Source organism: Pseudomyrmex gracilis, unplaced genomic scaffold (genome assembly GCF_002006095.1).
Source record: "Pseudomyrmex gracilis isolate BER0280 unplaced genomic scaffold, ASM200609v1 scaffold_357, whole genome shotgun sequence".
NCBI lineage: Eukaryota > Metazoa > Arthropoda > Insecta > Hymenoptera > Formicidae > Pseudomyrmex > Pseudomyrmex gracilis.
This window is the reverse complement of record NW_018020941.1, coordinates 25,729-38,850: the sequence shown is the minus strand read 5'-3', so window position 1 is coordinate 38,850 and position 13,122 is coordinate 25,729. Positions and strand designations below refer to the sequence as shown.

General features: G+C 40.6%; 2 protein-coding genes across 5 annotated transcripts in view; one reads left to right on the top strand and one right to left on the bottom strand.

Annotated features, from left to right (window-relative positions):
- LOC109860273 (sodium channel protein 60E-like) overlaps window positions 1-6,153 on the top strand; it is an 84,649-nt gene extending 78,496 nt beyond the window's left edge. For all 4 annotated transcript variants that reach the window (XM_020439257.1, XM_020439256.1, XM_020439254.1 and 1 more), the window contains 5 exons: window positions 966-1,452; window positions 1,545-1,864; window positions 1,976-2,335; window positions 2,766-3,131; window positions 4,211-6,153. In XM_020439257.1, the coding sequence (XP_020294846.1) occupies window positions 966-1,452; window positions 1,545-1,864; window positions 1,976-2,335; window positions 2,766-3,131; window positions 4,211-4,589 (1,912 nt within the window). In that variant the 3' untranslated portion in view covers window positions 4,590-6,153. The remainder of the gene's footprint in view (window positions 1-965; window positions 1,453-1,544; window positions 1,865-1,975; window positions 2,336-2,765; window positions 3,132-4,210) is intronic.
- Window positions 6,154-11,776: 5,623 nt separating this feature from the next.
- Window positions 11,777-12,918, bottom strand: LOC109860272 (NADH dehydrogenase [ubiquinone] iron-sulfur protein 4, mitochondrial). Its single transcript, XM_020439253.1, has 3 exons — window positions 12,769-12,918; window positions 12,225-12,548; window positions 11,777-12,096 (listed from the first exon to the last, which is right to left on the bottom strand). Exons 1-3 carry the CDS (start codon window positions 12,825-12,827, stop codon window positions 11,919-11,921), a joined length of 561 nt encoding a protein of 186 aa, XP_020294842.1. The 5' UTR covers window positions 12,828-12,918; the 3' UTR covers window positions 11,777-11,918.
- Window positions 12,919-13,122: the final 204 nt, after the last annotated feature.

Here is a 13,122-nt window from a genome sequence, read left to right as displayed (position 1 = left end):
AATAGTCTCTCGTTGAGAGACTCTCACGATCCGGCTGTAGATCAGAGAATCCGCTGAGATTTCTCGACGGATCATCGCGTTTCGTCGGCGCTTCGCGAGAGTCGCGGAAAACACCGCGAGAGACGAGAGAGAGGGCGAACGACGATAGGAAGAAAGGTAAAAAAGAAAAGAATCCAAATGTCTCTCTCCCGCTTCAATAGATAGATACGGCTATAAATTTCTCGAGCACAAAACCGCGCGCGACACGTTTTCGTTTCCTTTGCGCGCGACGCGCAATTTCTTTTCCGGTTGATCGCGTGTTAGCGCGCGCGTCGCAAATTGCCGTGACACAATGCGTGAATTTTCTTTTCAGAGCTTCTTCCGAGAACGAGAAGAACGACGGCAACGCGTCGGTCCGTCGAGGACAAATGTCGAGCGTTACGCAATCCGTTACACTCGGGGAGTAATGGGAAATCGATACTCAAAGAACATTTACGTCTCTCCGAATTGCAAGAGAGACGCAACGTCGCTGCACACCAGCGGCGACGCAGATGTACATAGACGCGCATATTAGACGAGATAAGCTCGCGGTTTACGCGAACTCTTTCTAATTCTATGTGCGCGCGCACACATACACACACACACACGCGCGCGCGCACACACATTCGGGGAAATTTTTCTCTCTCTTGTATAAACTCTTAGCTTAAAATTAACGAGGGAGAAACAATTGGGAACGCGTCGCGAAATTTTGTCGAGAAAACCGCGGAGAAAATTAGATTCGCGACTTGATCGTCGCGAAAACGACGACGAGAAGAAATAAATTAGCTCACATGTAGCGAGCGAATGCCACTTACGCTATTTTTGCCACACAAATGCTAAATGTGCATGCTCCACTTTCGCGCCGTATAAACAACGACGGGAAGCTCCGTGTTTGAGATCAGAATTTTATTGCGACTATTAAAGAGATGTTCCACCCCATATTGCAGATTCGAAATAGCTATCTTCGTTTTGATATTCCTCAACATGCTAACGATGGGGATCGAGCACTACAATCAGCCCCATCCCATCTTCTTCGTCCTTGAGGTGTCAAACGCGTTCTTCACGACCGTGTTCGGTCTTGAAGCGATCGTGAAGATCATAGGTCTGCGATATCACTACTTCACGGTCCCGTGGAATCTGTTCGACTTTTTGCTGGTGTTGGCGTCCATTCTGGGTATACTGATGGAGGACATCATGATGGACTTCCCTGTGTCCCCGACGCTCTTGCGAGTCGTAAGGGTGTTCAGAATTGGTAGAATCTTGAGGCTCATCAAGGCCGCGAAAGGTATCCGCAAGCTGCTCTTCGCGCTTATCGTCAGTCTTCCAGCGCTCTTCAACATCGGGGCCCTTCTGGCCCTGATCACATTTATCTACGCGATCATCGGCATGTCCGTTTTCGGACACGTCAGGAAGCAGGGCGCATTGGACGATATGGTGAGAGATCGTGTAGTTGTTCTTTTTTTTTTTTTTTTTCAATCAATTCGATCGAGGTAAACTCGAGGTTTTTTTCTTGCCCCGGTGTTCAGGTGAACTTCGAAACGTTCGGTAGAAGTATGCAGCTGCTGTTCCGTTTGATGACATCGGCCGGATGGAACGATGTGTTGGAATCGCTGATGGTGCAACCGCCCGAATGCGATCCCACCCCGAACGTTCGACAGATGAACGGAGATTGCGGATATCCTCTGCTGGCGATCACGTACTTCACGTCGTTCATTATCATCAGCTACATGATAGTCATCAATATGTACATCGCCATCATTCTGGAGAACTTCAATCAAGCACATCAGGAAGAAGAGATCGGAATCGTCGAGGATGACCTGGAGATGTTCTACATTCGATGGTCGAAGTAAGAAATGTCTATTTTCTTCATCATTCGAAGAATCAAACGCGTCTTCAATTCGCTTACTTTGAGTTGAAAATATTTGTTGGGGGTTTGTTTTCTGTTTTCTTCTTATAGGTACGATCCGCATGCGACTCAATTCATCAGTTTCTCACAGTTGAGCGACTTCATAGCGAGCCTAGACCCGCCGCTGGGGATATCAAAGCCCAACGTCGTGGCGTTGGTCAGCTTTAATCTTCCCATCGCAAAGGGTAACAAGATTCATTGTCTGGACATCCTGCACGCGCTCGTCAAGCACGTTCTTGGACACGTAGAAGAATCGGATGACTTCAGAAAACTTCAGGACCAGATGGACGGCAAATTTAAGAAGCAGTTCCCGACCAGGAAGGAATTGGAGATAGTGTCTTCCACGAGAATCTGGAAGCGGCAAGATAAAGCTGCCAAATTGATTCAACAATCTATAAGGGAATACATTGCGTGAGTACACGAATAAATCTTTTCAAATAGTTTCAGATAGTTTTTTTTTCTGGAGAAATAAATTTCTCACGTGTTAGCGCGCAATTTCGAGAAGTCAAAGCGCAATAAAGGACATTTATAAGGAGAATTAAATATTTATCATCATTTTAATTTAATGTTATGTGAATAAAAATTATATTAAAATTAAAATAATGAAAAAAGCTTTGTACACACGTTATATATAACATTGATATTATTTATTTTATTCTTTCTATAAATTATATAATAATTTTTTAAATATGAAATAGTTATTGCGCGTTAATAAAAATTTAATTTTTATTTTCTGATTAGTTTTTCAATGAAGGTGTATAAAAAAAGTAGACAAAATTTATATTTAAACAAGAGTTAATTTTATTATACGTAAAATAAACAAGAAAATAATCTGACACAGGAGGAAAAGGGAGCGTGAAAGAATCGCCCAGGAAGTTGACTCGCAGACGCAGACCTCGAGCCCGGGCGTGGATGGTAAGGGCGGAGGCGGATGGAGCGGTAAGCTGTCGGCTTTGCTGCATGTGCACCGGGGTAGCCGGGCGAGTAGCCGCAAGTCCTCCAGGGCCAGCGACGCCAGCGACCTCAGCGAAATCGGCACCGCTTCGGCGTGGCTGTTTCCTAATCTTCCTCTGCTGTTGCTCTCCGGCGCCACAGGAACCCACGAGGACCTGCAAGCCCCGACGCTAACCGTATCCCGTCCTTCACCAACCGCCGAACAACCTTCCGCAGCTTCGAGCTCAGGCTCCGATTCTCACGGCACCGTCAGGTTGGTTTTCATTCTCGAATCGTTTCTAGCAAAAAACAAAAAAATAAAATAAAATAAATATAAATAAACACCGCACAGCGGATATTGTCGCTGTCGCGGTAATTCGCGAATAAACCGTCGAGAGAAAAAAATTAATTTGTTTATATCGTCAGAGAGACTACGTTTCTCACACTTTAGATTTAATTTGAATCAATGAACGTCTCAAAAAAAAAAAAAAAAAAAAAGCGAATCGGCCTGAGGAGTTTAATCAATAAAACTTTTCACGCACACCGTGTTCCAACACACACTTCCGCCGTGCGCAAAATTAATATCTGATTTCTTTTTTCTTTCAAAACTCCTCAGGCAAGAAAACGAGCAGGTAAAACTTGTAAAGTATATATACTTAGAATTTTTTCCGATCTCTTGTTGTTCGATTTTTTTCGTAAGATGCCAGTCAGAAGTATTGCACACACACATACACACACACACACATGTATTTATCAAGAAAAATACACATAGTCACACACGTGGTATAAATAGTTATACGAAACTAGTGTATACCGTAAATAACAAATAACGTTAGCGAATTTAGTTAACATATAATTAGAGCTGCATAGATTAGAAAATAACGACTCTCGGGGCGCATAATTTACATTTCCCCCGTTGACAGTTCGTTACGGCGCTTATTATCGATTTGTAGTTTGAGTAAACAAAAGTCCGAGTTGTCATTGCTGCTGATTATATTTCGGCGCATCGATTTCGCGACATTTAGGACTACTCCCCTTAATTAGCGCAACACACTTTGATCAGTAATATCGTGTCATGCTTCTTCTAGTCTAGGCTTTTTGAGTAAATCACATTTTTTCTAGTTCGTGACTTCGAACTCTTGCATGGTAAAAAAAAAAAAAAAAAATGCATCCGTAATAATTTTTCTCGTTTTGATTTTTGAGGCGATTTGAGGACTTGTAGACAGTTTGAACAAAAAACAAAAAAAAAACATCTCTCGGTAACACGTGCGATCGCGGGAGATTTTTAGATAACGCGACAGATATTTCCTCCGCACGCTCATCGGCAACAACGTTTCTCTTCTGTTTCCGCAGATCGCTGAGTGCTACTCTGGGCCGGCAGGACGCAGTGGAAAAATATCCGGAGGACGATACGGTGAGCCCGCCGATCTCGAAGCGTGGCTCGCTTCGACCGAGCGGTACCACGCTTTCTCTGAACACGCTGCAGCGCGACATCAAGGAGGCGTTCAATCGGCGCTGCGGCAGTCTGAGACGGCGGGCGCCGCCACCGGAACCGGTGCAGCTGCCGGTCGAGGGTAGCGACGTGAGTATCCTGGTTACGGAGCCGAGTCCGGAGAACACCGCGCCGCCCGCGAGGCCGCCGTTGCTCAGGCAGCAATCGGAGGCGACGGTGGTGCACGTGCTCGTACATCGGGAGAGCGAGGAGTACCAGGACATGCCGGACGACAGCTGATCCTAAATTCAACAATGTCCGGCGGTCGAAGGCGGCCTCCGACGACAAATAACGACGACGACAACACATGACTCTCAGTGATATAATATTATAATAACGTAGACGTAACATATTATTAGACTTTTCACACGTAAAGCGCAGATTCTAGCTAGGTAGAACAATAATCCGCATATGGCTTCTTCGAGGCGAACCTCCTCGAGACAGGGTGCGACTGATATGCGCGGTGTGTTGCGTGAGTGTGTGCGTGTGTGTCGTCGAAGTGTCGAATGAGATTTCTTTGTTTTTTTTTTTTTTTTTGATTTTTTTTTACGTGGCGATGGTTCTCGGCCGCGAACAAGGAAGGACGCTTTGCAAGATTCCTCGCTGAGAGTTGATGAATTTCTCGAACGAACTTTCCCTTCCTTGGAAACGCGTTTTGTCGAGTCCATCTGTGATGTTCTCGGTTACGAAATTGTGATCTCGAAATTGTGACCGACCGTGATTAATCGAGAAAATGCTTCCCGACGACCGTTGATAGATGCGCGCAAGTGATTGTTGATAAAAACGTCGAACAACAAGACGCTTTTGTAACGATTTCTGATTCTTTCTTGGAGGTTGAGAGCCATTGCACCGAGAGCGAGAGAGAGAGAGAGAGAAAGAGACGAGAAAAAGGGACAAGGACGAGATCGAGAATATTTTGACGGCTTTTCTATTGCAAAACAAAATCAGAAGGCGCCTCGCGCGCCAAAAGAAAATGATAAAAACAAAAAAAAAAATGTTCGAGTATGAAAAATCTTTTGACAACATTGAAATTTCAAATTGGTTATCATATAAAACCGACGCGATTTTAAAGACGCAGATCTACGTAGCGCGGACGAGAAAGAAATTCTTTCACATTTCGAAGTGCATTCGATAACGCAATTATCGAAAAGTTGCAAAATTTGTTCGTTTGTTAGAGAGAGTCTCGATTTCACTCGCTTGCTTCGAGATGTAGTAGCGTTTCAGCGTTTAATTCCGTGAGATTTTCATCTTTCTTAACGTAAAANAAAANNAAAAAAAAAAAAAAAAAAAGAGAGAAAAACATCGAGGGATAAAAGAGAAACAGGAGCGACATTTGCATTCGCGCTTTATAGAGGAGACGGGCTTCTTCTCGGCGAAACAAATCGTGAGAAAGAAACAAACAAACAAACAAATTGGAATCACACCTTTTTATCGATTGTACATTTATATACACATCGCGATCCTTGTCTCTTACGTCGTGGGGAGGGGGGCTGGTCGGACCAAATCTGGGCACACATTCGACTCCGTTGAGAACGGTCTTCTCCACAGAAACAATTAAGAAAAAACAAAACAAAACAAAACAAAAAAAAAAATACAGAAAACCTAGATCGTTAGCTCGTAGATGAACGCAGACCGCCCGGAGTTTGCTACGAAGAACGAATTTTAGCGGTATAAAAAAAAAAAAAAAAGAGTACTGCCTCAAATCTTAGGAATAAATTACTTTCGCGTCACTCTAACGCGGCGAGAAAAGTGAAAAAATACAACCAAACGAATAAAAAGAAACACACACACACACACAGGCGGAGATAATGTGGCTTCCTTTGGTGATCGTGACGTAGTTATTGTCGCATTCGAACGTGGAAAAAAAAGTTTTGCTACAGCAAAAAAATTTGCCGAGCCCTTATTTGAGATTTTTGCCGACAAAACGTTTTTTGTTGACGAAACAAAATTTTGACAAATTTTTCTCGTCGGCCACGTGGTAACTTTCTTGTTATCTTATCAGATCTTGTTTTTTTTTTCCGCGAAGAATACTCCGATTATTTTCTTCTTTGTGATAATCGCCGCGAAACAATCTTGTTTCTCTTAATTGCTTTCGGTCGATTTTTCACGCGCGCGCGCGCGCGCGCGTAGATTTTGAATTCCCGACACACTGCTCATCAGCCAGTCTCATTGTCGCGTTCGATTGTCGCGCGAATATTTGCCGCGAATCTCGACGAAGAAGGAAGCTGTTTCGAGAAGCACACGTTACACAATCGCGACAATCGCGCGTAATTGAAATAAAAAATAAAAAATAAAAAAAAAATAAAAAAAAACAAGAATATCTGTACTGCCATAGCTCGATTGATTAGGCGCGTTTTTGCTCTTTTGTTTTCTTGTTGTACACACAGAGATCGTCGAACGAACGCTAAAGAAAACAATTAACATCCGCGTATGTAAAACGCTTTAAAAAAAAAAAACTCGCGTTTCTCCACGGCTCTTTCGAATGTCCGCGTCGCGACAAAGCCGGGAGCTTCAACAGCCGGCTGTTTGCACGAACCAAAAAACGTCGTAAAAAACAAAAAAACAAAAAAAAAAAAAAACCAAACTGTCAATTAGAGATGCTTAGTTTCGCCTCCAGTCTCGATACGTAAAATACTTAGAGCTCTCTTAAAAAAATCTTACCATCTTGAAAAATAGCCAGTAATAAAATAATTCAAATCTTTGTTTGTCTCCGGTCTCAAGCTTTTTCTCTTGTATACCAAAAAAAAAGCTCTCTCTCTTTACACATATAAAAGTTCTTAAATTCTATTCGACGTGTGTGACGTCACTTGTGCCACTTTTTAATGAATCTCTAAATTCTTTCTCGCCCTTATCTTCTTTTGATTTATATATATATAAAAAAAAACAAAAAATTGCGCTACGTCTTCGAGCGCGCGTTCAACGCAGCGTTGATGAAGATCGTATTTAAAAAAAAAAAAAAAAAAAATTATCACACACTGGAATCCTCTACAATCACGTGAAAGTATTAAAAAAAAAAACAAAAAAACCAAAAAAAAACACGCCGCACAATATCGCAACTCACATGTGTACTCTCTCGATATCGAGAATCTATTTTAGATTTCTTCAAGAACTTTACATTGTATATCCTTAGAAAAAAAAAAAATATACCAATCTCTTGCGAAAGATAAAAAAAAAAACACATATATACACACACACACATGGTGAAAAATAAAAGGAGAAAAAGAAATGAAAAACACACGTGAGAGGCTGGTTTCATCAGAGTTTTCGAACACGCGAGGGACGGAAGGGGGAGGGAGAGACGAATTCTCATCATGCACGCGTTCGAATTTCTATGGACAACGAATTATTTTAAGAGAGACACCCCTCCGGTTCTACATTTTTTATTCCGGACGAGTATTATGTGTTCCGTAAATCTTTCAGACAGATGAGCTCTCCGGGACGTGTTATATATACATATATACGTCATTTCCCCGCGAGGGAAATTACACCGCTCTCTATCTCGGTCCTTATTTCCTTCTATATAGACGAAACATTGCCGCTGAAATGCCACACAACCTCACGTTGACCTATAGTGCCTATTATCAATTAGCGAAACAACACGAGTGATTGGGTATATATCGCGTTGCTGAAATCCCATTTTACAAAAGCGCGCAGCTCGAATAGCGCAAACTTCTGATTCGGAATCTCTTGGATATTTCCTTGCCGATATTTTCTTGACTGATATTGATCTGCAAGAAGCGCTCTTCCTCTTTTTATCTTTTGCAAAAAGTGTATTTCGTTCGGTTTCGCCGAAATATAAATTTCTCTTTTATCAGCGAAAATATCTTCGGCATTGAAATTTGAACGCGCGCGAAACCGTGTGTGTTAGAAACATTTAAACAAAATTGAAAAATTAAATCGAAATTTTTATTCTCGCGCTCTTAGCAACGAAAATAAAATCTGAAGCTTCGTGTAAAAAAAATTCTGATTCAAATATACACGTGGCGAATGAAAGACGGAAATCAATTTGAGAAAATGTAAAGTCACGTTCAACGGTTCACGGATTTCTGGGTTAATTTTGAAATTTTCAAATTTTGCATTTGGAGCTTTGTTCAATTAAGAAAATTGCAGAATATTAATTAAATCAATTTAAGAAAATGTCCGAATGTTAAACACACGCAAGGAAACGTCCGAAAGCGTTTGATCAAATGTCTGCGCTACTTCAAGCGGCGATGTTATGACACGTGCATATATAGGAGATAACATTAGGTCCGCGTAGCGTTATTACGATATTATCGAGATATATTTGACGACGTTTAATCAAGATCGTAGATACTTCTGTGCTTTGTAAGCTTGACTCCGTTTGCGCGCGCGTGAAGATAAAAAAAAAAAAAAAAAAAAAAAAAAAAAAAAAAACAAAAAACAAAAACCAACAAAAAACAGAGAGGAAAATTGAGGGAAAACGTTCTCGTTGATTCGGCAAATTCGCGGATCGGCGAACGGGAAATCCTCGGGAGCTGGTTTTCACGAGGCATATATATGATGAAATTATATGTCAATTAAAATTATATTATTATATATATATATATATACATTACTTAAATAGGAGGTATAAAAAAAGCGTAAAAAAAGCGCGCGTACATTCACACACGCGCGCGCGCGAGAAATAAAATCGAATCACGCGAATCATGCGCGTGTTGTAAGTACACGTGCATCTGTGTTTCCACACACGTATCACTTGTACATATATATATATATATACGTATATTATATACATAGGTAAAAAATAAAAAATACAAATAAATCTACGGAACGAATGAGACTGGACGTTAGAGCTGCACTTTCAAGAGAAGCTGCATCTTCTTCGACAAACTGTACAATCACGCGAGGGCTCTTCCCGCCCTCTGTACAAGAGGATAGACCCTTTGTGGTAGTAACACTAGTGCTAGTGTCCCCCTTTTTTCTCGGATCGTATGCGTGCGGATGAATGCGGAAAAAAAGCAAAAAGAAAAAAAAACGCGTATGCTCAAAAGCCTACACCATACTCGCTGGTAAAATATGGACGTATATACACGCCGTACACGCGGTAAATATACATTATATAAATAAATAAATAAATAAATAAATAAATAAATATAATAATATACATAAAAATACGTAAGAACACACACGCAGTCGGACGGCGAAATATTGACAACAGATTTATATCGCTATTACTTCGAATTATCCGCTCTATCCAGTTAAAATCACTTTAGGGTGCGAGAGAGAGAGAAAGAGAGAGAGAGAGAGAAAGAGAGACAGAGAGAAAGAGAGAGAAATTTTGGGGGCGAATTGCGCGTATAAGTAAAGAAACTCTAGCTCGTGCTTTTCTCATGACAGGCTCTTTCTTTACTCCCCGTTTGAAAATCGGACGGCGGGTCGCGCGCGTTTTGTCGCAACGCTCTCCCACATATACACACACACACACACACACACACATCTCGCTCTCGAATAAAAAAAGCCGTGTGAGGGAGGTCCCCGATCCGTCGCAACGTTTACGTAGATGAATTGTACATTTGAGATTAATATATAATGCACACACACAGGGCAAATTTCATAGAATTATTACCGTATAAGCCGTTAGTGTCTTTAAAAACAAAGTATCCGGTTGGAATGTATAGTGTATTGTTGGGGTATAAATGTGTGTGCGCGCGCGGAGTTGAGGAGGACGGCGAAGACGAGAGATACACGAACGCGGCTGCTTCTTCGTAAAACAAACAAAAAAAAAAAATAAATAAATAAATAAAGAATTACGTAAAGGTGATTACGCATTTAGAGACACAATCCCCGTTAGTCCGTTTGCTTTCGATCGCAGGTCTCCGATGTTGTCAGGGGCGCGCGTTTCTTCAGGTGTCTGCGGAAAGTAGAGCCGGGAAGAAGAAAAGAGCTGATTTTTCTAATACGCGCGCGCAGCTATGTACAAATTTCTAAATTACACACTTCTGATCTTTAATATAAAATCTAATTTTTTTCTTGACAAACAAAAACAAAATTGCTACTGTTTAAAATTTTAATATTCGATTACTAGAGTCAAAGTTCGGGGAATCTGCTAGTTATAATCGAGGTCTTGCTTTCTGTACTTATACAAAGAGAAATTCACATTTTCTACATTTTTTTACGTTTCGGCGTACTTTCCGCAGAAAAGTTCGAAATTGTGTTTGCGAAAAAAAGAGACTTATCGCGAGAGAATGTTGTTGCGGAAAATTTACGAAGCGAATGTACGGGACTCGTATACCGAGCTTACAATATTTTATGGTTCACAGCCCTTAACTGACGGCAATGTCGTGGTGTATAAAAAAAACTACCGACTCATGCAGTTGAAAAAAAACAAAAAAAAAAAACAAAAAAAAAAAAACAAGGCGCAGAAATGACCTGCATATTAGTCCATTTTACTCCTCGAAGAGCGCGAACAGGACAATTTAGGGGAAATTCTTTAGCGCGCGCACTTTGCTCGCGGTATCGCATAAATTTCCTCTACCTTGATCATCTCTTGCAGAATAAAGTTACGAGATTTAATAGAGATTCCGTAAAGAAGAACGTTTTACACGATATAAACGCCTTTTCCGGAGGGAGAGACACACTCCTTCTCCGTAACTCTTATAAACAAACTTATTTCTCTTACTTATAATTTTTCTCTCGCCACCCAGTATACTTTTTACGATAATAAACGTCGTAGGCCATTTTCTCATATTCCGCTCTCATAAGATGCGATTTGCGCACGTCTTTTACGCTTTTCTTCTTAATTAATAAATAATCGAGGGTCCGTTGCGGCGCAGCGACGATCGACTTATTCCGATCGACGATTTTCGGTTGCCGATTTTCACATCTCATATATTATGTATGCAGAGTGATGTCTTCGACTTTATTTAAATTTTAACAATATTACTTAATTATTTAAATACACTTTTTAATTTTTGAAAAACAAATGAAAGAAATATATCAGAAATTAGATTTTCACACAAAGTTTTGCACTTTGGAGTTTTTTTTTCGAAATGTCGGATCTCTTCGTAGAATAAGTTGCAAACTCACGTTGACACGCAACGGACTCCCGAGAGAGATTCGCGTTATATCGACACACTGGTCTACCGAGACATTGTAACATGATCTTCGATAATTTTAGGTTTAGTCTTAAATCCATATTGTACAATATTTCTCATCATTTCGCTCCGCCTAAGCTCGAAGGCGTGCAACTCGTCAATACACAACGTTGTTAACAATATTGTAGTATACAATTATATATAATAAAGCGAAATAATTAGAAATGTTAAAAATGTTATCGAACTGTTTTGTCATTTGACTCGATCGTGTTTTTTCTTTTTTATTTCTTTGACAAAACCCAAGAATAAAGAATAAATTCACGAAAGATCTCTACAAAACAAAATACGTAAAAAGTTAAACATTGCGCTGAATAATATATATACACATTTATTGGCAGTATAATACATATTTATCTGTCACAGAGAATGTTTCATGACTACGAGGGACGTGCGCCCGATTATTAAAAGCGCACGAGAGAAATTTCAAATAAATTACATCAAAAATTTCTATACATTATTTAGTCGAAACTCTGGTGCGTTTGTTCCACGCGAAGTTACTACCGTAGCTGCGAGGTTTCGGATGACTGGCATTCGGTTTCTGCACATAGTAGTCCCAGCCCATCTTCTTGCAGTGTGCAATCGCTTCCTCCTTCGTCGCGAAGTTGACTTGGACGTTTGACATGGGATCACCGCTGTCGGACAATTTGTGTTATTATTGCATTGACATATACACACTGTCTCTTAAGAATATAATATGAGTAGCTCTGATACATTTTAACAGATGCAGATATCACACGCACACACATACACACACACACACCTGGATGTCCACCCCATTAGCGGATTCTCCCAACGTTCGCGCGTGTCGAAGTCCATCTGCCAAAAGTGTATGTTATTCGTTCCCGATTGCATGGCGTTTTTGGCCGGTTGATAGATACGAACTCGGCGAGTTTTGATATGCTCCTCCGGCACCCCCGATATGTAACCCACGTCCTCGATACCGGTCACAGCGATCGGAGACCTCAAGTCCTGCAATTTCTTCGCCTCTTCCTTCGTCAGTAAACTCTCATGGAGATTTTTGCGCTGTATTATATCAACCCCTGGCTCCACATCCGTGCTCTTGGTCGCAAGATATCTGCTCAACCTGCAACAAACCAACGGTTCGTCGTTGCAAAGATTTTTTATCTAATTTTTATCGCGCCCTTCAAATCTACTTCTTGTCAAATACAAATGTACAACTTATAAGCGCTTTTCATCGGATTTTCTGTTTCTTATGTAAAATTTGTGAGGTTATATTCCGTTTGTTTTTCTTATCGTTTTGGAAACTAGATTTGTGAGAAACGTTACGACGAACGCTCACATACCTGGAACTGTTCTTGTTAATCTCCGCACATTGTTTCAATAATAATGCGCGGGTTGCCATTTTGTGTGTGTGGCAAAGACCTTTAAAACAAATATAAAAATCAGACGTGAAACAGCTGATCTCGCACAAACTCAGAGTGTGTTACATACACTGCTACCATCTACTGCAAGATAACTTAAGATCAATACATTACCACAGTCGGTATACTTCTTTAGAACGAGGGCAAACTCTTCCGTAGCGCGTTATGTTCGTACGCAGCTTGCACTATATTCAACGCACACAAAAATACCTAATATAATATATAATATATATAATATATATATGATATATATTATATATATAATATATATATAAT